Raw genomic sequence first — 27,785 nt, 5'->3', positions numbered from 1 at the left:
ACCAAAATTGGTGAAACCCCTGGGGGTTTGAAATGTACACTATACCCCTAGATGAATTCCCTGAGGGGTGTACTTTGCAAAATGGGGTGACTTGTGGGGGGGTTCCACTGTATTGGTGCAACATAGCACCCACCATTCATTCCACCAAAATCTGTGCTGCAAAATCCAAAAATCACTCCTTCCCTTCTGAGTCCTGCCATGCACCCAACTGGTATTTTTTGGTCACATGTGAGGCATTGCCGTACTCGGGAGAAATTGGGGCACAGATTTTGGGGTGCTTTGTCTCCTTCATTCCTTGTGAAAATGAAAAAGTTTGAGCCATAACTGCATGTTTGTGTAAAAAAATGTAATTTTCCATTTTCACATCCCAGTTGTATCAAAATTGGTGAAACCCCTGGGGGTTTGAAATGTACACTATACCCCTAGATGAATTCCCTGAGGGGTGTACTTTGCAAAATGGGGTGACTTGTGGGGGGGTTCCACTGTATTGGTGCTTTGGGAGTCTTGCTAATGCAACATGGCACCCACCATTCATTCCACCAAAATCTGTGCTGCCAAATCCAAAAATCACTCCTTCCCTTCTGAGTCCTGCTATGCGCCCCACTGGTATTTTTTGGTCACATGTGAGGCATTGCCGTACTCGGGAGAAATTGGGGCACAGATTTTGGGGTGCTTTGTCTCCTTCATTCCTTGTGAAAATGAAAAATTTTGAGCCAGAACTGCATGTTTGTGTAAAAAAATGTAATTTTCCATTTTCACATCCCAGTTGTACCAAAATTGGTGAAACCCCTGGGGGTTTGAAATGTACACTATACCCCTAGATGAATTCCCTGAGGGGTGTAGATTGCAAAATGGGGTGACTTGTGGGGAAGGTTCCTAACTTTTAGCACTTATGGTGCCTAGAAACCTACATGGTGCCTAAAAAAAAATCTCATAAAAAGGAGGCTCCAAAATCAAGTAGGTGCTCCTTCTATTATGAAGCCTGTGGTTTGGTCAACGTGCACACTAGGGCCACATATAGGATATTTTTGAAAACACAAGAATTGGGGGAGTCAATTTTTAGTCACATTTCTCTAGTAAAATCTACTGTATTTGTTAGAAAAATGTATTAAAATTGAAACTCTGCAAAAAAAAAGAAATTTTGAAATTTCACCTACACTTTGTTTTAATTCCTGTGAAACACCTAAAGGGTTAACAAACTTCCAAAATGCTGTTTTGAATACTGTGAGGGGTGCAGTTTTTGAAATGGCATCATTTATAAGGGTGTCTCACATACAAGTCCCTCAAAGTCACATCAGAACTGAACTGGTCCCTAAAAAAATCAGTGTTTGAAATTTTCTTGAAAATTTGAGAATTTGCTAGTCATATTTGAAGCCTCCTAGTGTCCAAAAAAATGAAAAGGGGGTTGAAATAATGATGGCAACATAAAGTAGACATATGGTCTATGTTAGTTATTAACTATTTTGAGTGGTATGATTATTTGTCTCACAAGCAGAAAATTTAACATTTTGCATATTGCTAAATTTTCCATTTTTTCACGATATTTTGGTATTTTTCACAAAAAAACACAGACTGTATCGACCAAAATTTACCACTAACTTGAAGTACAATGTGTCACGAGAAAACAATCTCAAAATCACTGGGATAAGTAAAAGCAAAAAAAAGTTATCCCCACTTAAGTGAGACATGTCAGATTTGAAAAAAAGGGCTCTGTCATGAAGGCACAAACTGGCTCTGTCATGAAGGGGTTAAGTATTCTTTTTCAAAATAACCTGGCATTTATTTTTAGAACTCTTTAGTATAAAATATTGTATTGCTTCCTTAAAATATAATAAAGTTACAAATGTAGTGTCTAGGTAGATTATCCAAAGGTCAACAACTATTCAACAGTCAAAAGATCGATATGGTCAAAAGGTCAATAGTCAAAAGGTCAACATGGGCAAAAAGTAAACATAAAATTGTTGACATGAGTTGTGTTGACAATGGTCTACATGAATTTTTTCAGATTTTTTTTTGGGAAAAAAAAGGACTTGTTCATATTTTACCATCCATGTGGGCATAGAGTTAGATTATAATAGTGTGCCGAGCGCAGCGGTGCCCATGTAATAATAATAATCATGAGTTTTTATGTCCTCTGTCGACATGAAAACTCATGAGTACCTTTTCAATGTCAACCTTTTGACCATGTCGACCTTTTGTCTTTCGACCATTTGACTTTCAACCTTTTTACCCTGTCAACATTTTGACCTGGTAAAGTTTTTGACCCTGACGACCATTAGTTATCAATCTTTTGATAGTAAAGCTAAACACTGTTGATCTAAAGGACCATAACCATACCATATTATGACCCACACAGTAATGCCCCTGACACCGTATTATGTCAAATACAGCAATGCCCCTGACACAATATTATGCCCAACACAGTATTGCCCATGACAACATATTATACCCCACACTAATGCCCCTTGCACAATATTATGCTCCACACAGTAATGCCCCAGACGCAATTATGCCCCTGAGACCATTTTAATAACACTTCCTACTCATTGTCAGGGGTTTCTAACAATCACTGCTTCCTGCTACTAGCTGTAAAATCTTCATATCCGACTCTGACCCCAGCATTTCTGGGGAACGCTGTTCATGTCTGTTCCTTTAGCCTGCCTCTAATAAATATAAATGTCCCTGACAAAATGGTTGCTGCTTCCTCTATCATCCTTATCAAGTGTCTCTTCTGAGGCAGCAGACATTTTGGGAAGGACATTTCCAACAGTATTAAATGCAGGTGGCCAGACTGCATTGAATACTGTGTGGAGCGGACAGTGGCCGTGTCTGTGGTGCCCTGGACTGCCCTGATTATACCCAGAAACCTCAAATTCTATCCAAACATTACATTTACTCACCAGAGTTTGCACTATTGCATGATTAGTGGCATTCATATGAGCATTGAGTGGAAATGAACATTCTCCATCACAATAAAAGGCTGCATAACCCTCTGGAGCTATTATCCAATCCTGCAACAAAATACAGAGAAAAAACAATTACTAATTATGCTTTACAATTTTTTTTTTTTTAGAAAATTGTACAATTTTCGGGTGAAAACAAAGGCACAAACAAAAGCGTTACACTGTATGTCAGAGAGTGTAAAAATATTACACAATTTTGATTCTGAGATTCCCAAATTGTGATATCGTAGAGCCCCATGCTCTTCTAACTGATCATGCCTGGGTAACTATGGGAAACAATTGCCAATTTGAAGCTCATTTATCCATCTCTAAAATGAAACTGACACCAGAGCATGACTAAATGTGTGTGTGCTGCAATATTCCCACCAGCTCACGTAACTTTCTATATGAGTATAGTGTGGCTAGACACACCTGGTACGCTAGGATAAAACAGGTGCTAGGTCACATAGCTTGTATAAAAGAAATCACTCCATCTTCAGGTAAAAAAGTAGAAGGCACACTGATGTTATGCATTTTCCCAAATATCCGATACATCTTGTACGCTGTACTACTCAAATATTGCATTACAATTATTTGTGTTCTAATAATCATGCTCAATGACTTGGAAATAGGATTTCCTTAGCTATGAGCTTATATGTAGCTGTCTGTTTATGTCGTGTTAATGAATTCAAGGTCCAATACTTGTTAGACCTGTAAATCTGAGGCACTTGCTGAAAGTCAGACAAAAGTACACTTAATAAAAGAATCAGATGAAAGGTGAAGGAAGAAACTGTTTTGTACCAGGAAGCTATAACTCTGCTTGAATAACAGATCATACTACAGTACATTTTCTTCTTATGCCATTGCTTTTATGCAATGGTTATTAAGTGTGGAACAATACATACACATAATAATCTTTATGGGTCACCAACATTAAATTACTGCAAATAGTGAATGCATAAAATGAAACAAAAAAAATAATATGTAAAGTATAAATGCATCATTTATGGATAGACATTGTAGTGAGTGAACATATGGTAAGGAAAAAATATATATCAAGCGATATGGAGGGGGCACTCCGCACCGAGCTGGTATGCCAATTAGCTGCTATTACTAAATATTGAGCGTAGTAACTCCCCTAGTCAAAGAACACAGAAAAAAAACAATGGGTAACGGCGCTAAACAACATTATTTAAAGTAATGTCATATTTAATCAATCATAAGTACAATATAAAAGACAATATTAAAATATATTGAGGACTAATCAATTGAAATGTCACGTATATTGCATATTCAATAAACCCTACCATTACCTCTAGATCGAACCGTGTGTATGCTCCATAAGGCAGAGTTAACAGAGATAGCAGAGTCTTGCTAGGTGATTGGAAAAGGACACGGGAGGTGATCTTTATGAATAAACTTGCCACTAAACACACATTTTGTTGAAGTGAGGGCACTGGAGAGATGCGTCATCTGCATACGCCACCTGTCCTGTTATCTGCGGCTGCCGCCTGTGTGGATCCCCGTCTGACAGCACGCACCGAGAACCGGCAACCCGGGTAAGTACCCCTACCCATTTCACACCAGCCAGAATTTGGGAACAACCCTATTCCATAGCAGGGTTGAAAACCTGGGAAATTTTCCAGGGATTTGGGCCCGGAAACCTTACACACCAGCACTAGTCGTGGGTTGTTCCCAGGCGCAACCCGGGAATTTAGGCTGGTGTGAAAGGGGTATCAGTGCTACGAACATGGGGAAACCCATTTCATGCTAAATGTATTTCTCCCTGTTTGCATGCAGCCGTGCACAGATGCAGGAATTAGCATTTGCGGGGGCAGCGTTTACCAATCAGGTCTGAATCAGGCCCACAGATACTGCACAGCTTCTTTGGTGGGGTTTACCGCAATCATCTTGCTAGTTATTCCTTAGGGGGAGGAGGGGGCTCTAATAAAGCAGTATTGTTTACAAAATCCTGTTATATTTGTTTAAATGTTTGCATTTTTCTCCTAAAATACTGCCCGGCTTAGCCTCAGTTAATCATTGCATAAAGGGGACTTCTGAGTTGAATTATGCCAAGAAATGTTATTCCTCCAGAAAAGTATATGGAAAAGTATATGGAAAATGTCCTGGTAAAATTAGGTGTGCTACCTATCTCCAGGACATCAGAGAGGACAAAATTCAAGTTTTTTTGCAGAAAAAGTCCATGAACCATCTAAGAATCCTTTGTAAATGTACCACAAAATAAAGTACATTGGGGCAGATGTACTAAGCCCCCTTAGCGCTTCTCAAATAACGGGTCCCGCTTCTCCTGCATAATGAGGAGAAGCGGGCAACCATTATTTGCTAATGTATTAACCCCCTGCAAGCCGATAAGGAGAGCCGTTATGCCTAGTGTTAACGGCTCTCCTTATCGGCTCCCCTGGCGTCCTGCACATGCGCAATGTGCTCCCCCCCCCTGCCGTCTGTCTGGGCATGCGCGAGATCCCGCTAAAACCGCGAGATCTCCAGCGCAGCCCGAGCCAGAGGTGTCCCCACAGTGGGGGATAGAACAACGCTAGCCCTGACATAGGCGAAGCGGCCGGGGCGAATTAACGCCTGGGCGGCTGTTAATACATCGCCCCGGCCGCTAAACACTGTGGGGGATTGCAGGGGACAGCCCCACCGAGTGTAACTCGGCAGTCTGTCACTAGCGCACGTTAGGTGCACTAGTAATACATTAGGGAAATCATAATCCCGCCCAGTTAACCAGCGTTAAGTGCATTTCTGCACTTAACGCTGGTTAATACATCTGCCCCATTATTGCTAAAAGTGCTCTCATGAGCATAATTTATTCTTGTCGTAAAACCTCCTAAAAAACTTGAAAGCTTACTGTAAGCTCCCCAAAAGATCTTCTTGACACAATCTTTGTGTTTTAAAATAGGCACATCTGCACAAAGGTGATGTCACAATAGATCATTTGCTGTTGTGGTACAGTACATATAGGCAGGGTTTTTTTTCAGCCAGAACGGTCCGGCAATGCCGTTCCTGAAGTTCAAATTAAAAATGACGTCATCAGGAACGGCGTTCCGGAACCTGCTCCAGGCCGCCCGGCACCGGCATCGCCTGCCCGCTCCCCGCTCCCCTGTCCGCTGTTTACGGACTCCAGGAGAAAGACGTGCTCCTATGTAACATTCACGTCTCACACTGGACCGCTAGCCAATGGGCGCTTGTGGTCCAACTGGTGTCTGCTGGACCGCGAGCGCCTATTGGCTGGCGGTCCAGCGGGAGATATGAATTTTACTTAGCAGCACGTCTCTCTCCTGGAATCCGGACACAGTGGGCAGGGGAGTGGGGAGCACCACAGGCTGCACAGAACAGCAGCTCTGTCCTCCTCTACCCATATTCCTGCAGTGCAAGCGTTCCCCTGGTCCCCCATCAACATAAGCCCGGCATCGCCTCCATCCCCCTCCACCCCGACGGCTCCTTCCTTGCTCCACTCCGCAGCTCTGGGCAGGGGGGCACCTGTCTTGTTGCTCCGAGACGGCAGCCAGCATAAGGCAGAGGACCCTAGTGGGGGAGATCGCCCTCTTCGCCCCCCCCCCCCGTAAGACCAGCATCAGTGCCGGATTCAAGTATCAGATTGCCACTACAGTAGGTACCACATTAAGCCGCTGCGGGGTCTGCGGCCCCTTAGTTACGCCACTGCTTACATGGGGTGGTTTTGAGCTGAAAGCAGCGGGCATCTGTGTGTGGCATATGTTTAATGGGCATCTCTGTATGTGGCATATGTATAACGGGCATCTCTGTGTGTGGCATATGTTTAATGGGCATCTCTTTATGTGGCATATGTATAATGGGCATCTCTGTGTGTGGCATATGTTTAATGGGCATCTCCTTATGTGGCATATGTATAACGAGCATCTCTGTGTGTGGCATATGTTTAATGGGCATCTCTTTATGTGGCATATGTATAACGGGAATCTCTGTGTGTGGCATATGTATAATGGGCATCTCTGTGTGTGGCATATGTTTAATGGGCATCTCTTTATTTGGCATATGTATAACGGGCATCTGTGTGTGTGGCATATGTTTAATGGGCATCTCTTTATGTGGCATATGTATAACAGGCATCTCTGTGTGTGGCATATGTATAATGGGCATCTCTGTGTTTGGCATATGTTTAATGGTCATCTCTTTATGTGGCATATGTATAACGGGCATCTCTGTGTGTGTCATATGTATAATGGGCATCACTGTGTGTGGCATATGTATAATAGGCATCACGGTGTGTGGCAAAGGTGTAATGGGCATCTCTGTGTGTGGCATATGTATAATGGGCATCACGGTGTGTTGCATATGTATAATGGCAATCTCTGTGTGTGGCATATGTATAATAAGCGTTACGGAGTGGGGCATATGTATAATGGGCCAATTCTCGGCGTGCAGGTTGCAAAACTGCGGTATAAAGTATTCTTTTCCTGCAATGCTGTGCTCCTTGCAGTGAGGCTACAACCTTGCGCGCCTAAGGCGCGCGCCTATTCTCCACTTTGCTGCTGGGGATTGTTATGTTACTGCCACTGTTGGGAGGAATTATATGTTTTTCTTTTTTTTATGTAATGCCATGCCCCTTTTGTAGCTCCTCCCACATCACCGCCCACTTCCTGCCCCGCCCACAGTTCCTGAACCTATTTTCCTACAAAAATAGCACTGCATATAGGGGCATAACTCCCAGATGCAATGAAGTTGCTGCCTCCGTGCTCCAAACCCTGAAGGGGCAGCTGCATGTACAGCAGCACCTGGGTGGTTCAAAGCAGGATCAAACTGTGACCACTGCTCTTCCAACAGAGCTCTGCAGCTGCTGAAGTTAATGTGCTCTGTCCCAGGAGAACTGCAAATACCTGTAACAGGGGACAGGATGGTTCCTTCCTGGTACCACTTAGCCTGCAGCAAGCAATGGTGCAGATGTCTCTGTACTGTACGTCATGTGTGTTTTATATGCCTATGTATATCGATATAGCTATCTAAATATCTATCTATCTATCTATCTATCTATCTATCTATCTATCTATCTATCTATATATATATATATATATATATATATATATATATATATATAAAATGTTGTACAGTATAAGCAACACAAATGCCTGACAAGCAATTTAAACTGCAAGACACGTGACAACTTTACCTGCCATCCAAGGTCACGGAAGCTGACATAGAGCTCATGTTTTTTACATGCCTGCTTCTGTTCACTTGTGTTGTAATCTGTGGATAAAAAGAAGTCCTTTAAGTGACTATAACAACATTTTTTAAATAGCATAAACCTTGTTCTTCATCCCTTTTGCAGGTGTGACCCAGTATTTAAGAAGTAAATCATCAGCACTATCAATGTTAAGTGCTATGATAAAAAAAATGTAGAAACTATAAAAACATTTCACTGCTTCTAATTAAAATGATAGTACACATGATACATAAACAATTGCAAGAACAATGTAAAAATGTAGAAATTGCTGAGGAAATGTAATCTAAGAACGCTAAGTGTAAATTCAAGTGAATTAAATGATCTCTATCTTACTTATATCTGTATACAGTCACTGTAGCCAAATGGACGGTAATTAAAGACTCTATTCACATACATTTTATAGCATATAGCTTGTACTGAGGTTACAGCGAATTTTTAAACTTGGTATTATCCAGAAGTATCTATTACTCCCTGCAGCGAGAACTTAGGTGGTATAGGACTTTTCTTAAAAGCCACAATCCTGAACAAGCACACAAAATGCGGAAGCGGATATTTAAAGCAGAAATTTCACAAAGTCTGTGGCTTACTGCACCATACACAGCTATATGGTAATAGTACATGTACTGTAAATGCTCTTTTTCTGATGCGCTTCTCAGACAGTATCCAGTTTCACCAGAGGAGTTAGCTGGTAACTGTATTTATCTTGGCATCATAAATTATTTTTCACTATTTATCTTGGCATCATAAATTACTTTTCACTATTTATCTTAACTCACTTGGGCTAAAACACATTCTAGAGTACCATTCTTCCTTCTTATCAAATATTACACCTCATTTCATAACAAACCTCCTCATTCAAAAAACCACCCTCAAACTGCTGTCCACTTCCTCAGGAAAAAATATATTAGCAGAAGCCTGAGGAAGTGAACAGTAGTTCAGCAAAATATTGCAGAAATTTGGGGCTTTTTTGTTACCCATTCTTTCACTCTTTCCAGAACTTTAATATTGACTATCTGTCCTTCTTTTATTTATCCATTAGGATAATTATTTCCTTTTTGTTTGCCTTTTTTTGCAATTTTTTTTCCTACATTTCTGTTGCATGCCACTGATTTGTATCTTGATTATTTGGTAAATAAAAAATTCCTTTGTGCATTTAAAAAGCGCTTGATTCAAAATGTTTATGTTGTAAAATTGGATGCAACATTAGTATTAATACAAAAAAAGTGACTTCAGCACAAGATGAAGCATCTTCCTCAGAATTAGATCCACGGTCTATATTATAGTTTAGATTTACTATTTTACTACACGATTATGAGAGTTACCCTTCCTTACAGGTAGAAAAGTGCTCGTCCATCTCTCCTTTACTGTACAATGAACCTTTGTGAACTATTGGTCCATTCCTGTGTACCAATCTGCATACCCCAGACCGTTGGCAGACTTTTCTCTTTAGAGTAGAACATATCAAACCACATACATCAGCATTGCAAACACAAATTATATATTGCAGTTGCACAGATATCCATTTGGTTTTTGGAATACTTAGGGTACTACTTCCACCTCTTGACTAACTAAGGCTGCCATTTCCCTCCCGTACATCAAGTTAAATGCACAAGTGAGAGAAGAATGCCCAGACAAAACTCCACCACCACATGTGATTGGGTTCATTGAGATATCTATTAGGGCCCATAACTAGGGTGAACTTTTGGGGGACATGAACACTCCCAGTCTGCTAAAAAGTGTTGTAGTCGCATGATCTTTCATGGTAACTTTGCCTATTCGGCAGCCCTCTAAGAGGCTGGTCTGCTCCCTCCACTCTTGTTGCTCTGGTCTGTATTCCAAACTGATTTGCTAAGCATGGGATTTAGATATCTACTTTTTGTGCATGAGTTGGGAGGCCAGATGCCCAACAGAGGGTGGATAAGTATTGCTGGTAATCCAAGCTTGGGTATGGTACTTTGTATCCTTTTTTGGAGTTAGCACCCATTTAATTAACCACAGCATTATTTAGGTGTGGTAGAACTACCTGTAACTATACATAACATCCAAAATATTATAACAAAGACATGAGCATCATATAAGAAGACACAAAAAGCTGACAAAGCTAGCTTATAAAGCTGTTACTTGTAACAAATATGTATTTGGAATGGCACTTGATAAACTTACCGGTAATACTGGGAATCTTTGATGCATCATGTTGCGCTGTAGATTTGTTTTTGTCTTGCTTTTTCCTTTTTGTATTTGCAGCTCTAACCGAGCGGAGCAGTAATTCACTAGCTTTAAAAAAGGCAACTAGAAAAGGCTGTTTTGATTGAGGTCCGTGTCTCCCAACAAGACCCACTGACTTAACATTGACACTCCTACCTACAAGATAAAGAGAACATAAATAATACTGTCAACTACTGTATCAATTATTTCAATGCAGCAATATGTGAAATTTATTACACCTACAATTGTCACCAATATGTCTTTACAGCCTTGTATGTTTTACTACTCTTTAACTTTTATTCCACTTTATACTTTCACAGCTGGTTTTGTTAATTCTAAAATATGTTGCATTAAGCCACAAAGCAGCACATATATACATATGTAAACACATTTATCTTTGTATAAATTTTGTTTAATTATATGTAAAAGAAAAAAACCCTCCTCATTACATCCTGACATCAAGCATGTAAGAGAATTATGTTTAATGGGATGTAAGGATAAATTTGCACTAATTGGAATTTTATTCATTAACAGCTTGATCTTAAAATAGACTTTAATAGATTACATTGATAAATTATTCCATGTGTTTACGTATGAAATATGAACATATAAGTGATGTTACTATTTTATTCTACACACTTAAATGCAAAACACATTAAATTCTACTGAGTGTGATCGTGACCAGATTTATAAGGAACTGGACTGTTTCAACATTTTGACTACAGAGACATTACAGATAATAAACTCTTAGGATGTCAATGCCCTTCATGCAGTGTATTTTGATGAAATAAAAAGCCTGTTGAATGAATGGCGAAGGACACCTAAGGAATTTATTGCACTTTATTGAATTAGAATGTACTGTAGGTCATTGTTCAGAGTTTGTGTTAGCACTAATATCATTTGTAGCCCCATCTCAGGTTTACACCCATGTTTTAATTGTTTAAATCACAATGTTTGTGAAATTATTTTATTATAAGTAAAGTTTAAGTGTTTTTAGATCAGTAAATAAATTATGTAATAGGGGCAAAATGGGTATTTGGGAAAAAAATCTCACGCTTTCACAATTTTTAATATTATTATCATTTATTTATTTAGTGACCCAAGGGTTCTCTGCAGCGCCTAACAATACATAAATGAGCAAATAACAAGAAAATAACAGATGACAGTAATATAGGACAAGTACATGGTAAATAAAGATAGTTTCATTGAGAGAACACTAAAGCACTTATTATTGTAAGAAAAGAATATGTGGGGAGAGGGCCCTGCTTGTGAGAGGTTACATTGTACAATGCATGATTACATTATAAGAATTCTAAGAGAAATTTGCAGCGTTGCGTGTGGATCAAACGCTGCCCGCAGTGTCGCCCCCCCCCCCCCCCTTGCATGCCGCGATCCCCTTGGATACCCCCATGGCTGCGAATGGATGATTTGCATAATCACCCATTCACCGCCGGGGAAAAATCATTCGATGATCGGCGACAAATTGAATGATTTCTCCAGCGCTCGCAGATCAGAGACACCTCTTTGGTATCTCCAATCTTTCAGCGCCCTGTGCAGGAAGCAGTAGGGCAGCAGACATCTGCTGATGTCAGCTGCCCGCCCCTCACAGCCGTATCTCCCGGCGATCACAATGGGGAATCCTAGCGTTTTTTTATGGGAATGCCCTTTCCATGGGCTGTGCCCCCCGTCCCCACTGCTAGGTGCGAGCGGGACTACAAACATGTAATTTGCCATGCCCACTCACATATTGCGTCTGCACATGCGCCGAAATGCACCTACACATGTGCAGATGCAAAACATCGATCCGCTGTGCCAACGCGCGGGGGACCGAAACAATTACAATATAGGCATAAATGAGGATGGGTTGTCAGGCAGCAGGTACTGGGGGCAATAAAAAAAGAGGAAACTAAAATCAGTTATTGCCTCACTTTCCTTTGCTATCACTATTTTTCAAGATGGTGAAAGAAATGAGTGGCTGTGTGTCACAGCGATTCTTCTTCAATGCAGTACTTTTGATGAAAAGACTCAGGTAATAGTATTGTGCTATATCATCTGTAGCTCTTTATCACTTATAGGAGTCAATACAATTACAAAGGGGGTGAATTGCTTGAAATGCAATATATTTGCTGTAAACGCTGGCAACGGCACAACATCTTGTACTCCTCGCGGCAAGCTCTCAGCCCAAATTTTCATAATTTTGCTGACAGATAAAAAGAGCTGGGTGAACACTGAACCACATGTGTCACACAACAACATCTTGCGCAACAGGACCTGGTGCCAGCTTAAGCAAGTTCATACACACTTACTGATGCTGGCTGTGATGGGCGACTGCAGGGGTGGTCTGCATGTACAGATGATGGAGGATGTGGATGATGACATGCAGGAGCGCACATCATCAGCGACATTGGGACTGATTCAGACATGATCACTGCTATGTATAATCAGGTAAACACTGCCCCGTTAGTGTGAGATCTCACCTAATGTACTTGCTGTGAGATACAGTATGCATGGTTGCCATTTTAATTGTAACCGAGTGATTATGTCCAAATTCATACGTAAGTGGCTTACCATGAAATGCTTTCTCCAATGGTCAGCGCTGATCACAAGCACTGAGTAGCCTGGGACTTACATGGCGGCTGTGATTAAATCAGCCTAATTGAGGCTGGAGCTGGCATCACGCACCCTCCCCTAAAATGCTTGGTTATGTCTGCAATTTTCCATAGGCATGCCTGCACTTATTCTAGCACAACTGCATTTTTTAGCACACCCATTAAACGGCCGGTTTCCACCCTCAGAGACCGGCTTACTGTCAATCAACTTGCGAGTGGCAAGCAAAGAAAAAAAGCAGCAGGCTATATTCACTGGGTGGCATTGCGTGCATGCATTGTGGCCAGGGCCGCCAATAGAGGGGTGCTGTGGGTACAGCAGTCCCAGGGCCCTGCCTCTGGAAGGGCCCGGGCAGCTAATTTTGCCCACCGCAAACTCTCCCCCCCCCCCTTGTCAGCCTCCGCTGCACTGAACAAAGCGGGACCCGGAGCGCAGGCTTATTCAACCTAGGACACCAGCGGCCAATTAAAATCCTGCACCCGCTTTTAAGCCAATCAGAGTTCACATACTGGCAATGGCTCACTAGCCGGTGCTGCATTTTAATTGCCCGCTGGCATCCTGAATTGAAGAAGCCTGAGCCCCGGGACCTCCAGGCTGCAGCTCTGCGGAAGAGGAGATCGGGGAGCAGGAGCCGGGTTACGGTAAGTCAAGTGAGGAGGGGAAGGGAAGGCCCAGACTGGAAATGAGTCCCAGGCCCCAAAATTACTGATGGCAGGCCTGAATGTGGCCCAGACACATGCACAGTATATCCATAATCATCCACTTTGCAAATTCCCACTGCAGCGATCAGGTGTGAATCGGGCCCATTGTGCATACACATACTATACAAACTGTACACGACAGTGATGTAGAGCAGAGAAATTGGCATTGATCCCTCTACAAGGCAACATGGCTTTTCCAAGGTGCCAAATTATAGCTAGATGTATTTATGATTTCTAATGTTCTTTTATCCTTTCACAGATGTCAGTTTAAACACCCCTGACAAATTGAACTCTCTCTGCACATGTTACCCACATGCAGTGCAATATATTTTTGCCCATGTGCGTGCTTTTTTGCTTTGTATCAAAGCTGAATCGGGCCCTGTTAAATGCTTTTAGAGAAAGAGTTCTACATAAACATGAGTGTGCTCTTAGGTGGTGCTCTATGGTGACAGCTTCTAAATGGGGCATAAGGCTCACCACTCAACTAAAAATCTCTGTTCCGCACTTCTCCGACTATGGGTAGTATTCAATGCCGCTCACCACGGCCGGCGAGGGGGTTAAACAGTGAGGATCGAAGAAAACCAGCAATCCTCGCTGTTTAACCCCCTCACCGGCCGCTTGCCCTATTCATTGTTTCAAGGGAATCCTCGCTGTCACAGGACGTCGAGGATTCCCCCAAACAGCGAGACCCGCGGCTAAAGCAGCGAACCCGCTGTATTTAGCAGCGAGTCTCGCTGCTTCTGCAGCCGCATACGCCGATTCCCCCTCACTCAAAAAAACGAGCGAGGGGGGATTGGCGTAAGAGGGGTGAGTTGAATACTGACAATGCCCATGGCATTAAATATACCCCTATGCAGCATGTAAGAGGCAGTCAGGAGAGTTCTTGACACATTAAGAGCACACTTATACTGTATAAAGAATAAACTTTCATTGAGTAGTATATTGTAAGGTTTGTATGGTGCGCTAACCCAATTCAGCTGCTCTTATAATGGAGGTTAATATAGGTCAAGAAAAAGAGCACTAGTGATATTGTATACGTGTCATATATTAACAAGATAAAAAATGGTGCCATATGAATGTCGAGTGATACCTGTAATAAAGAATTTGGTTAAAATAATGTTTACACCCTTTTGGGGAAGAGGTGTTTTTCAGAATAGTTTGCTCAGTGCGGTGACTGCCCCTATCTAACCCTATGTAAACTCTGTACTGTATCTTCCGAGATGGTGAGAGATGCAACTTGCTCAGGTTGTTTGGCAAAGTGGAGTCACTGTTGGAAGAGAGTCCTTCAGCGGGAGAACTGGCTGAACCACGCATACGTGGCAGCCGCTGCACTGATGTTCCGTCTACGCCGATACCCGGAAGTTGCCGGAAGTCCAGACGGCGGGTCACTCGAGCAGTTACAGTGGGCGGTGGGGGCAGCGTACCACTGTTGGTGGATGTTTGGAGATGTTTTCTTGACCTATATTGAGTAGTATATGTCCAGAGTATGTGGGAACTAAGCAATTTTGATTTGCAATCACTAAGGTAGCCATTTTTTTTCAGTACCCAAAATCCACAAGAAGTTGATAGAGGTAGAATTTCCACACCTACACTCTATGGATCTTAGGACCTAAGAACTAACTTGAGAAAAAGCTGTTGCTGTCATCAAATAATTGCCAACCAGAAAGAAAGAAAAAATGTCCATTAAAAAAACGCACATCCATTCGCAAAAACTGAAACCTTCAAGAATACAAATTTTTCATCTGCGCCAGTCAATGGATTTCACAATTCTGTACAGCAAAAGGCTAGAAGTTGTCATCATGCACGTCAGAAACACACTCAAAAAAATATCATGACATGCCATGTTTCCTCCCTTTAAATGGTGTCTTCCTGTCCAACAAAAAGTGATTGCATTGAAGCGGAATATGTATGCACAATTATTTGTAAGTTGCGTGTGTACATGCACAATGCAAATGCTGTGCACGTGCAGTCGCTTGGTAGGACTCCCTAAATAGGCACTTAAGGTACTTCCCAATAGATTGTCTTGGATATTTAATGCAGATATCTAATGCTCAATGCAGAGTATTTTCAATGTGATCTGTTTAATAATATGCAATGTTTCTACTGCTGATGTGAGAATTTGCAGTGAACTGCAAGGAGGAAGCCACTGACAGACAGAAAGACTAACCACCCCTTGCAAAATACATACGCACTTCACAAACCAAGGATTTTAATTTATGTGCAAATGTAAAGGTGCTCATACACAGTGCGATGATCGCACCCGTTGAGGGCTGGATCGCATTGCAACACATGCAATTTGCATGTGATGCGATCCGCGGACAGTACAAAAAGTATGTGCAGCACATACTTTTTGTACTGAGCGATGCGATGCCAGCGGGAGGGTGCACCCGCATCGCATTGCATGGTGCTGTTGCACCGTGTATGGGCACCTTGAGGCTGCAACTAATCTGCGACTGAGACAGCGTGGTAGGTCATCACCGATGTCAAAGACCCTCCTCAAAATCGTCTGTACACGAATCAATTTTTTCAGACACACACAGAAAATTGTTGTTTACCAGCTTCCTGTCATTCAAACTGCATTACATTTTTGGGTACTTATGTAGTATCTGGGCTGCCGATTTTTTGATTGTATGCCTTAAGTTAAGGCATACAATCAGATGCGATGCGATGCGATATCGCATCGCATCGCATCGCATCGCATCCGATATCGGATGCGATGACCCGATTTTTCCATAGGAATCAATGTTAAAATGATTCCTATGGAAAAATGGGTCCTTTTCATACCCCTACTATCCAAGTGGGCATGGAGTTGGATATAAACCTGTGGCGAGCGTAGCGAGCCACCGAGCCCGAAGCGTGGCGAGCGAAGCGAGCCCCGCGAGGGGACGGTATTCGTCCCCTCGCGGGGCTCGCTTCGCTCGCCACGCTTCGGGCTCGGTGGCTCGCTACGCTCGCCACAGGTTTATATCCAACTCCATGCCCACTTGGATAGTAGGGGTATGAAAAGGACCCATTTTTCCCATTGAATTCCATGTTAAAATGGACTCAGTCCATTTTAACATTGATTCCTATGGAAAAATCGGGTCATCGCATCGCATCGCATCGCATCGAATCGCATGGTCGCATGCGATGCGATGCGATCTCCCGATCCGACCCGATTTAGAAATCGGCAGCCCAGATACTACATAAGTACCCATTTTTGATCCATAAACATTTACTGTCCCTAAAATCAGACATGCATGCAGGATGCGATACAGTGGCATAACAATAGAGGGTGCAGGGGATGCAGTCGCTATGGGGCCCGGCAGAGCCGAATTTCCCATTAGGCACGTGAGGCACCGGCCTAGGGGCGGCACATGTTTGGGGGCGGCACTTGGATTCCTGTGATAGTACGGTCAGCCCAAAATGTACCAATAACTGCAAAATATCCACTGTACTGTACTATATTCCATCTTAAATAGAGTGTAAATGGATAGGACATGCAGATACTGCCCCTATAAACTGTCCTACTTAGTAAACATTATTGTTGTGCCTAGGGGCGCCCTCATCCCTAAATCCGCCCCTGGGGCCCGGCAGCTGGGGTGGCCTGGGGCCAAGCTAACAATCCCCTGCACCCTTTTAATTTTTGAAATAACATTGTGGGCAGTGGCAGGCTGACAGTGCTGCTGTCCCGTGTCCCAGGGATATCACAGCACTGTAGAAGCGAAGTGGTAGTCCAGACTCCAGCTAGTCCTGCCTCTGTCCTGGTGCTCAACATCACTTTCTAGTGACCAGCACCAGCGCATCCTTCAAAAGCACCTGTGCACATTTTCCGGTGCTGATGTGCGGTGTGGAGACCGGTGCAGTGGTGCGGACTCTGGAGACCCAGCTCCTGTGTAGTTTCCGGCCCTGATGTGTGATATGTAGACCAGGTGTGGTGGTGAGGACTCGGGAGCAGTGGTGTAGCTAGGTGCCACGGCGCCCGGAGCAAGGGCATGTTTCGCGCCCCACCTCCCCCCTCAATTTGTAGTAGGTGAGGCTCCTGCGCAGTGAAAAGTGGGCACAGACCAACATTATACTACACACCGTGAAGTAGTGAACTTTGTAATTCCAATTACACATAAGCCCACACATGATGCCCATGACATACTATATAACACTCTGCAATGCCCATGACATACTATATAACACTCGGCAATGCCCATAACATACTATAATACACTTCGCAATGCCCATGACATACTATATAACACTCTGCAATGCCCATGACATACTATATAACACTCGGCAATGCCCATAACATACTATATAACGCTCCGCAATGCCCATGACATTCTATATAACACACCGCAATGCCCATGACATACTATATGACACTCTGCAATGCCCATGACATACTATATAACACTCTGCAATGCCCATGACATACTATATAACACACCGCAATGCCCATGACATACTATTTAACACTCCGCAATGCCCATGACATACTATATAACACACCGCATTGCCCATGACATACTATATAACACACCATACACATTTGACACATAAGTGCCACTTACCTACATGCTCAATGCCAGGGACTTCATGCTCGATGCCAAGGGGCTTCATGCTTGTTGACAAGGGGCTTCATGCTCGATGCCAAGGGGGACTGAATTTGCTCGTTGCCAAGGGGAACAGAACTGTGTAGTGGCCCACTCCTGGCTCCCCGACGCTATTTTCAATTCAATGCACCGCCAGTAGTGTGTAGCAGGGAGGGAGCAGTAGTGTGCAGCACCGAAGGAGGGTGGGAGCAGTAGTGTGCAGCAGGGAGGGAGGGTGGGAGCAGTAGTGTGCAGCAGGGAGGGAGGGTGGGAGCAGTAGTGTGCAGCAGGGAGGGAGGGTGGGAGCAGTAGTGTGCAGCAGGGAGGGAGAGTGCAGCAGGGTGGATTGCAGTAGTGTGGAGCAGGGTGGGTGCAGTAGGGTGGGAGGGTGGCTGAAGTAGGGTGGGTGGGTAGCTGCAGTAGGGTGGGTGGGTGGCTGCAGGAGGGTGGGAGGGTGGCTGCAGGTGGGTGGGTGGCTGCAGGAGGGTGGGTGGGTGGCTGCAGTAGGGTGGGAGGGTGGCTGCAGGAGGGTGGGAGGGTGGCTGGCTGCAGGAGGGTGGGTGCCTGGCTGCAGGAGGGTGGCTGCAGGTGGGTGGGTGCCTGGCTGCAGGAGGGTGGCTGCAGGTGGGTGGGTGCCTGGCTGCAGGAGGGTGGCTGCAGGAGGGTGGGTGGCTGCAGGAGGGTGGGAGTGCACGATGGTTATGCACCCCCCCTCCCTCCCTCCCCCTGTGCTGACACACTGACAGCCGATGCAGCTGTACACTGACCTCTCCCCCTGTCAGTGTGTGTGTCCATGTGCGCACTGCCCGCCGCTCATGGCTCCCCCGATGTGTCCGGGAGAGAGACGCGCTGTGCTGCTATGCAATATTCATATCTCCCGCTGGACCACTAGCCAATAGGCGCTCGCGGTCCAGCAGCCACCAGTTGATTGGCTGCTGGACCGCAAGCGCCCATTGGCTAGTGGTCCAGCCAGCGGGAGATATGAATATTGCATAGCAGCACAGCGCGTCTCTCTCCTGGACACAGCGGGGGAGCCGTGAGCGGGCGGGCGGTGCGCACATAGACACACACACTGACAGGGGGGGGCTGGCAGGTAGCGGGCGGGCGAGCTGGCAGTGCCGGCACAGGCACAGCTCCGGCGCCATGCTATCTTCCTGCGCCCGGAGTGTGTGCTCTGCCAGCACCGCCCTTGCTACCCCTCTGCTCGGGAGACCGCTTGTGCAGCTTCCGGCTCATGATGCAGAGACCCGGTGCAGTGCGGCGGAGATCAGTCGGTGTGCTGTGGAGCCCCGACACACACCATGCTGCCAGAGGTAGTGTCAACTGTCCTGGGAGGGTACACAGCAGCACCTTTACTGGGTATGGGGGGTGGTAATTAAAAGGTACACAGCAGAACCTGTAAGTAATGGGGGTAAAGTAGCAGGTACACAGTGCCATCTATATGCTCTCTCTACTGTGCTCTCTCTCCCCCTCTTTCTTCCATGCTCTCTTTCCTCCTGCACATCTTTCTCTCAGCCCAATCTCTCACTCCACCTGTCTTTCTGCCCCTAATCTTTCTCCTCTCTCCTCCCCACTTCTTTTCCCAGGCTTCCTCCCTCTCTCTTTCCTCCATCTCTCTCTCAGAGTCTCCAACCCCTCTCTCTTACCTGTGCTCTCTCTCTCTCTCTAGCCCTGGCTCTTCCCGTCACCCTCTCAGACAGTCTTTCTCCCCAACTCTACCTGGCAATGTTTCTCTCCCGACACCCTTTTTCTCTTACACTCTCACTCTTTCTTGTGGTGCCCCCCCCCATGTGCATTGTAGTGACAATGGGGGGCCCCCATCCAAGATTTTGCTATGGGGCCCACATCTTTCTAGTTACGCCCCTGATGTGATAGGAATGCATGTGCAATCATTCGATAATTGCTCAATTTGTGAATTCTCTAATTAGCGGTCACGTATGAATTAGGTGTTTTATTTGCAAATAACGTAAATAATTATAGCAGTGATTTTCAACCTTTTAACCTTGCGGCACATTAAATAAGACTTCAAAATTGGCAAGGCACACCATGAGATCCTCACAGGGCAAAACACATTGGCCCGCACAGGAAAAAAACAAACCTATTGGCCCCCGTATAAAAAACAATAACACTAGCCCCCACAGGTAACAAAATAGAATACAGTGGCCCTCTACATGAAAAGAAGAGACCAGTAAATAACATGTGACCTGGTGGTGGCTGTAAACTGGTTTGGGCATCTCTAGATCTAGGGCACACTGAAGAACAGCTCAAGGCACACTAGTGTGCCACGGCACGGTGGTTGAAAAACACTGAATTATAGTATAGTAATTATAATAAAGAAATAAGCCAAATGTTGGGAAAAAACAACAGCAACATGATTGTGTTACATTGATTTCACAAGTAATCTGTTTTCAGGAAACTAAAGTAGTTTAGTTTTAAGTTTGCATTGATATATACATATACATTGGTATATTACACTTTTACCTCTCTCTCTGGAACAAAGAAAAATATAACAAGTCACTTAAACTGCATCAGGGACAGTTTTTACAAATAAACCTGCTCTTTTTTGGCATCTCAAATAACGTTGCATGTCCACATGAAAAGCAGACACTGTCACGTGAAGCTGTGCAGCTGTTTGCGAAAGGAGTGGGACACAGAGGTCCCTTTAAAACCCAATGTACTTAGAGAAAGCTATGTTCCGATCTGGACAATATCAGTCCTCAAAGGTTGTTTCAAAACATATTGAAAAAATGTGTTCAATATTTCAGATAAGTATCACTGTTGCAAAGCAATGGAAAATAGCTACAAGCTCTATTAGTAGGGCATCTGCATCCCAAATGTGAAACAATATTAAACAAAATCCTAGTAGAGAAAGAACTCACAAGTAATCATAGATGTAAGCCTTAAACAAATAACCATCCAGGTTTTCCTTTAAAATAAAAACTTCGAGTGGCTCCAAGCCAGAGTTTATACTTCTTAGAAAAGGCCTATCATGGGCATAAATGAAAGAGGCAGCTTGATTTGTGGTTAAAGCCGTTTTCATTCTGCTTCCACTGTAACAAATGTATTAATTCAGCTCAGACTTCCTCTTTCTGGCAGCCTTATTGCTGTAAAAAGAGAAATTAAGAGTTCTAGCCAAATACCATACCTTGAACTGACCCACTTCAATACATAAACACTCATACAACTTGTTTCTTCAGGTGTTTTGCACTTTAAATTGGTTTAAGATGTATCTGATGACACGGGGCGCAGCAAGATCAACCTGAGAGCAGTAAGAGTTAAATAACTGCATTCTGTCATCGTAGATGAAACGGTTTTAATAATTATTGAAATCAATACAGCATGGCTTATGATACCTCAGAAAAAACAAGTGCAATTACAAATATAACATTTAATAGTATTGTATATGTTCTTCCAAATGTAATTTCAGGCAGTGGGAAGGTAATGGTTGAATATATAATATATATGAATCTTTCTGAAGCAAGTGCCAAAAAATCTGTCCTGAAGTAACACTGACAGAGCAGTTTCTATTCCACCATGCTGCTATACACAATACCAAAGCCATCATATTTACTACCGGCAGGAGACTGGCACCTGAATCCCAACACCAATGAGGATGCTGGTTCGGGAATCCCCACGGGAATCCCGGCTGCCGGGAAGCCGAATGTCGGTATATGGGGCAAGTTAGTCTTAGGCCGGGAATGTGCGGGGGGGGGGTTAAGTTTAGGCTATGGAAGGGGGGGGGTAGGGTTTTGCACTGAGAAGGAGGGTTAGGCTGCAGGCTGGGCGGGGTGTACAGGGATACAGGGATAAGGATTAGGAAATAGCAGGGAGGGCTAGGGTAATGCTCTGGATTCACCGGGGTTTTTTTTGCGAATCTGACTGTTTTCACTTCCTGCGGTGAATCTTTTTCACTGAAAATCTGATTCACCCTATTCAATGTTCACTGTTCATTTCATGCTCGCTGCAATTCGCTGGTGTATTTCAATGGGGTTTTTACTGTAATTTGCCGAGAGTGCTAGGACGGAGAACTGCTTTCACCGTGATTTTCGCCATGTTTCACCGTTTTGCATTCAACATCTTTTTATGGTGAACTGGAATGTGTTCTTTTAAAATAAAGGTTTTCTTTTATTTATTTTTTGGTGTCAAAAAATCATTCATTTTATTATTTGATTATTATTATTTGGATTCATGTACTTGCAGCACATGAATATATATTGAATTTTATTTTTATTTTTTTACATGATGTCAGCAGGGGGGTGGGGAGCCGCTCATTAATATTCACTGTACTGGGTCCCGCTCATTACATATGCACGAGCGGGACCAGCGCAGTGCTTCCTCCACCTCTCTGCCTGCCCAGTCTCCTTGGGGTGGCAGCTTCTGCTGCCTGTGTCCCCACCAGCCCTCCTTCTCCCCCCTGCTGCTGTGAGGGGGGGAGAAGGTCAGGAGCATCGAGCCCCTGATGCATTGAATAGGGAGAGAGGGAGGGCTGGCAGCGAATCCTCCAGCCCTCCAGCCCTCCAGCCATTATATTGCTGCTTCCAACATTTTCGAAGCAGCAATATAATGGGGGTGTGCTCTGCAATAAATTACATAATTGCATTTTCCAGTCCGGTCCCACGACTCATCTTCACCTTCAGGGAAAGACAGTGCTTGCACTTGATTTGTCCAAAAACAATAGTCAAAGCCCCGTTCTGCACAGATTTTCGGGGAGTGTATCGTGATGTGTGCTGAGCAATCGTGCTTTAGCCCGATTAAAAAAAGACGCTGGATATTATTGCTTGATTGCCTTGCAGTCATTTGATTTTCACCCATCCTGCAAATTTGCAGCCCAGTGAACAGATCTGAATAACCCCCAGTGTCCGTCTGGAGTAAGTAGTGCTGGAAATGATGCCTGAGTGTGCTACAAAATTACAGATTAGCAGCAAAAATTTGTATTAAATAATGCTACTCAGCAATAGTTGTATGCGATAAAATAGAGATAGTCACAGTACCAATTATTATTATTATTATTAGTAGTATTATTATTATTATTATCCTCTATATAGCGCTAACATTGGACACAGCAAATTATAAGGAATGTTTAATTGTTTACATCAATCTCTTATTTTTTACAACCTAAAGTCTATAGAACACAAATATGCACAGTTCTATTACATTATTTAGAAGCAAATTAACCTAACAGTAGGTTTCTAAACAGTTGGAGGAAACCAGAGCGAGCATGGGGAGAACATAAAAACTCCTGTCCAATAGCGTCCTGTTTGCAAAAGGACCCCACATTGTGCTGCAGAATGCTAACCATCGATCACTGATGGTAATGATGACTTCAATAGTTTATTGCTACAGTGAATCTTTAAGTCAAGGTCTGTAAATGATCACTTGTTTTGCTTCAATTCTATAGTTCAATGAATCAGAATGCAAGTCACAATGTGAGATCCCTTTATTAGCCTAAAGACATAGAAGACCCAGATGTTTTTCTTTTATAGAGTGTATGATTGCCAAGTTCTAAAACTAAAGGTGGTGATGACAACTCCTAAATAGAAACCATGAGGAGCACAAGGGCTACAAGCCAATTTTTGAGGAAGGTCCCAAGAACAACACCTTTAACTATTTTTGTGTTAAGGGACAACTATGAAATAATGGCTGCTGCCAAAACGAATGTTTGCAATTAGCAAAGGGCCCACTTGACAACATATTGCCAGACATTTTTGGCAATATAATTTTAATGGCGTACGGAAAACATCATGAATTCTCAAGCACATTTCCTAAATGCCTTGTAACGTTAGAGTTCAATATTGCTATGTTGTCTTATATTCTGTTTGATATGGCTATATAGAGCTGGTTGTTTCACATAGATGTATCACATGATTCAGGGTGTGTGTGTGTGTTTGGGTGTTTCATACTTACTGACTTCGCCACCTCCTCTTATGTGGCCCATATGGGTGGGCAGATGTGCATGGCGTAATGGCCTGATTGTTTCATTTTGGCTCTGCCCCCTGCTATACATTTGTGAAAAGATTGTGAAAAGATGCATTTGAAAAAGGAGTTTTCCACTCCGAAACGCGTTATGCAATCCAGGACACAGGGACTTCCTTTGGCTGACGGGTTGTTTTGGTGAGAGGACTACCAACACTGAAAACACCATCTTGTCTGCGGTTTGCCTTAGTTCCCTAAGTCACGCTTTTATTTATGTATTCCTATTGTAAGTGCAATTTTTATTAAATATCCTTTGTGTTAAGGCGTTATTTGCACTGGCAAAGATGCAATTGCATCTTTTTACTCTCCTCAAATGCGGGAGAGTGTCTTTTAAGGTTATTCCATATTAGCTCATTGAAGTGAATGCTGCTTTGCCATGGATATATATATATATATATATAGAGTACAATAGGTCCGGCACTCACTCTAAGGATGTTGCTGCGCCCGGTGCCCTCACGAATAGGGGAAATGGATAGCATACACGATGTGCGGCACTCGTGGCAAAAATAATCACGCAGAGTCAGGATCAGTAATAACGTTTCATTCCTAGTGGAATTTCCTCAGATTACAAAATACAAATGCAATAATCTTACCTTATATCCCCACCCTGTGCACATTGCGCCGCCTTGGCGTCCATCCACGCTGCACGGCATCTCGATGACGTCACCGTGTCAGCGCCCTGCAATCACGCCGGCGCACATCAGTGACATAGTCACGTCAAGATCCTCAAAGCGTCTGGTTGCCAAGGGGAATCCGTCCCCTTGGCAACCAGACGCTTTGAGGATCTTGACGTGACTATGTCACTGATGTGCGCCGGCGTGATTGCAGGGCGCTGACACGGTGACGTCATCGAGATGCCGTGCAGCGTGGATGGACGCCAAGGCGGCGCAATGTGCACAGGGTGGGGATATAAGGTAAGATTATTGCATTTGTATTTTGTAATCTGAGGAAATTCCACTAGGAATGAAACGTTATTACTGATCCTGACTCTGCGTGATTATTTTTGCCACGAGTGCCGCACATCGTGTATGCTATATATATATATATATATATATATATATACTACCACAATAGTGTCAGGCGCCCTGTATTACAATGATTATTTCTGTCTTTCCATACGCACAATATTATTCCATAAGAACCATACATATATTTAAGTGTATAAAAATGCTGTTTATTAAAACATGAATTGCTTAAAATCAGGTTCTTCTTATCATAGGAGTACACTCTTTGTTTTTACAGATGAAACCCAACGCGTTTCGTCTTTTAACAAGACTTCATCAGGGGTACAGACATTAAAACAGTAATCTCTGTTCAAAAGGATGACGACTTTTAAAGTAGTGTCTTCTTTTTGGATCTTTCTGGTACCTCTGGATTAGAGTAGATCTTATATAGGGATATACTTTGTTCCTGTAATAGGGTGCTAGATGTTTGGCTTAATTAGTGTGGTCCACCTTTTCATCTAGTCGAGACATATGGCGGAATGGACGTGACCCTGTTTATTTGTGTCGCTTCCTAATAGACTTATAGACCATTCAGGGGGTGTTTTCCTGTAGCCCAGATGTAAGAGTGGAGTGGAGTGGGTCTTAATCACTCTTTTTTATATATACTCCAATGGAATTTAGACTTATAGCCTTTTCTATGTGTCCTTAAAAGGACAAGTTGACCATATAGTATGCCTATAGACCTGAGCAGGAAATATTGTAGTTCCTGGTCTGGTGATGCTAGTGTCCTCCTCAGTGTCCAGTGTTGTTGGTTATATATATATATATATATATATATATATATATATATATATACATGCGATCTTATTTGATTCCACATTGTAAGTACAATTATATACCACAATTCACAATTGTTAAGGAGTTATTTGCACTATGATTGTTTCTCTCTTTTGCCTCCCTGGTCTATCAATACTGTGGGAGGTTTTACAGATAGTCCTGCAACCTCATCGCCTATTGGATGGACACTATCACTTTAATTTAAGTATATTTTTGTTATGGGTATACTACGGGGGGTATTCAATGCCGCTGCGAGCGGCCGGCGAGGGGGTTAAACAGCGAGGATTGCTGAAAACCAGCGATCCTCGCTGTTTAACCCCCGCGCCGGCCGCTCGCTCTATTCAACCTTCTGGGGAAATCCCCAAAACAGCGAGACCCGCGGCTACTGCAGAAAACTCGCAGTTTTTAGCCGCGGGTCTCGCTGCTTCTGGAGCCGCATCCGCCAATTCCCCCTCGCTCAAAAAACAGAGCGAGGGGGAATTGGCGTATGAGGGGACTGTGTTGAATGCTGTCAGGGTGAGTAGTGAGTGAAGCCCTGCTCGCTGTCACCACTCGCAAACAGCATTGAATAACTGCCTTTGAGCACCCATTGAATGTATGCACATTGCAATCCCTTTTCCCTGCTATACAATGCCAATATAACTGTCACAAGCTGAGGACTTGGAGGGTTCCTGTGGTGCTCACGAACCACTCTGGGAGTAGTAGAAGTAGGTTTAATCGTGCTGGTTTTATTATGGAAGGTTTCATATAGAATTCGCAAACAAGGCACTGTCCCTTTAAGAGATAACGAGAAAGCAATGGTACTCAAATACTTCTTTGAGCTGGACAAGAATAAACTAAATGTCTTTAAACGAAAAGTCCTTAACTCAGGATCACTCCTTGGCATATAAACGAGGAAGAAGTTTCTGTGGAGCTGGAGGAAAACTTGACCAACGGTGAATACTGGAAAAGATTGTACTTGCGGGGTTGGATGGACTGTATACTGTAAAGAGGTTTGAATGGTGGTAGTACTGAGGCGTCCGAGCTTGACAAACTGAACAATGTGATGATTGGCAGAGATGGTGGAGCTGTGAAGTATTGATGAGAATGGAGCAGGGGTCGGATTGGCTCAGCAAGCGAGATGATGGCGGACAATCGGAGGATACTGGCGTGACACCCAGCAGGTAGGCAGGCAGGACTGAACACACTGGCAGGTCTGGACTGGAGAGGATCCCAGGAATGGCAAGGACTGCCAGGAAAGGAAGCCAGAAGTGAGCCGCAGTATGCCAGGTGTCTCCAGCTGTAGCAAGCTAGGAAGACTTTTTGCACTGACACTGGTTTGCTCTAGACAGCCTCCCTAAATCCTTAGGGAGCAACTGCCATTGGCTGACCAGCTCAGAGGGGCAGAACATACATGGCTGGCCCAATGGAGCTTTTGCCCACATCCAAGATGGTGGTGTCAGCCTTGTGACCATGCCAGAGTCACTATTGCTGCCAGTACCTGCAAATCTCCCTGGACCCTCCAGACACAGTTCTGCTGCTGTCACCTTGCCGCCTGGGACCTGCTTCATATACCATGAGCTTAGTTATTACATTACTTGCACCAATATTCACTATATTACATTACACTACAATTAATGAGAAGGTTAAGTAACTGTGAGCCGTATGTACAATATGTTCACATCTACAGGTTGTGTTGTGAAAACTAATATAAATCAATAAAAACAATCAAACTAGGTTTTTAGATATATTATGCATTTGGTGTGGTATTTGTGACATCAGAAATTGACCACAATGTTTCAACGATGTCA

At 43.6% G+C, this 27,785-nt stretch overlaps 1 protein-coding gene across 1 annotated transcript in view; it reads right to left on the bottom strand.

Moving 5' to 3' along the window:
• BMP5 (bone morphogenetic protein 5) overlaps positions 1–27,785 on the bottom strand; it is a 171,356-nt gene that overhangs the window by 6,827 nt on the left and 136,744 nt on the right. The window contains exons 4-6 of the mRNA XM_083177318.1: positions 10,327–10,524; positions 8,110–8,186; positions 2,901–3,011 (exon numbers count right to left, since the gene is read on the bottom strand). Of these exons, the coding sequence (XP_083033444.1) occupies positions 2,901–3,011; positions 8,110–8,186; positions 10,327–10,524 (386 nt within the window). The remainder of the gene's footprint in view (positions 1–2,900; positions 3,012–8,109; positions 8,187–10,326; positions 10,525–27,785) is intronic.

The sequence above is a fragment of the Crinia signifera genome, chromosome 3 (assembly GCF_055691185.1).
Source record: "Crinia signifera chromosome 3, ASM5569118v1, whole genome shotgun sequence".
Lineage (NCBI taxonomy): Eukaryota > Metazoa > Chordata > Amphibia > Anura > Myobatrachidae > Crinia > Crinia signifera.
This window is presented reverse-complemented; position numbering and strand designations above follow the sequence as displayed.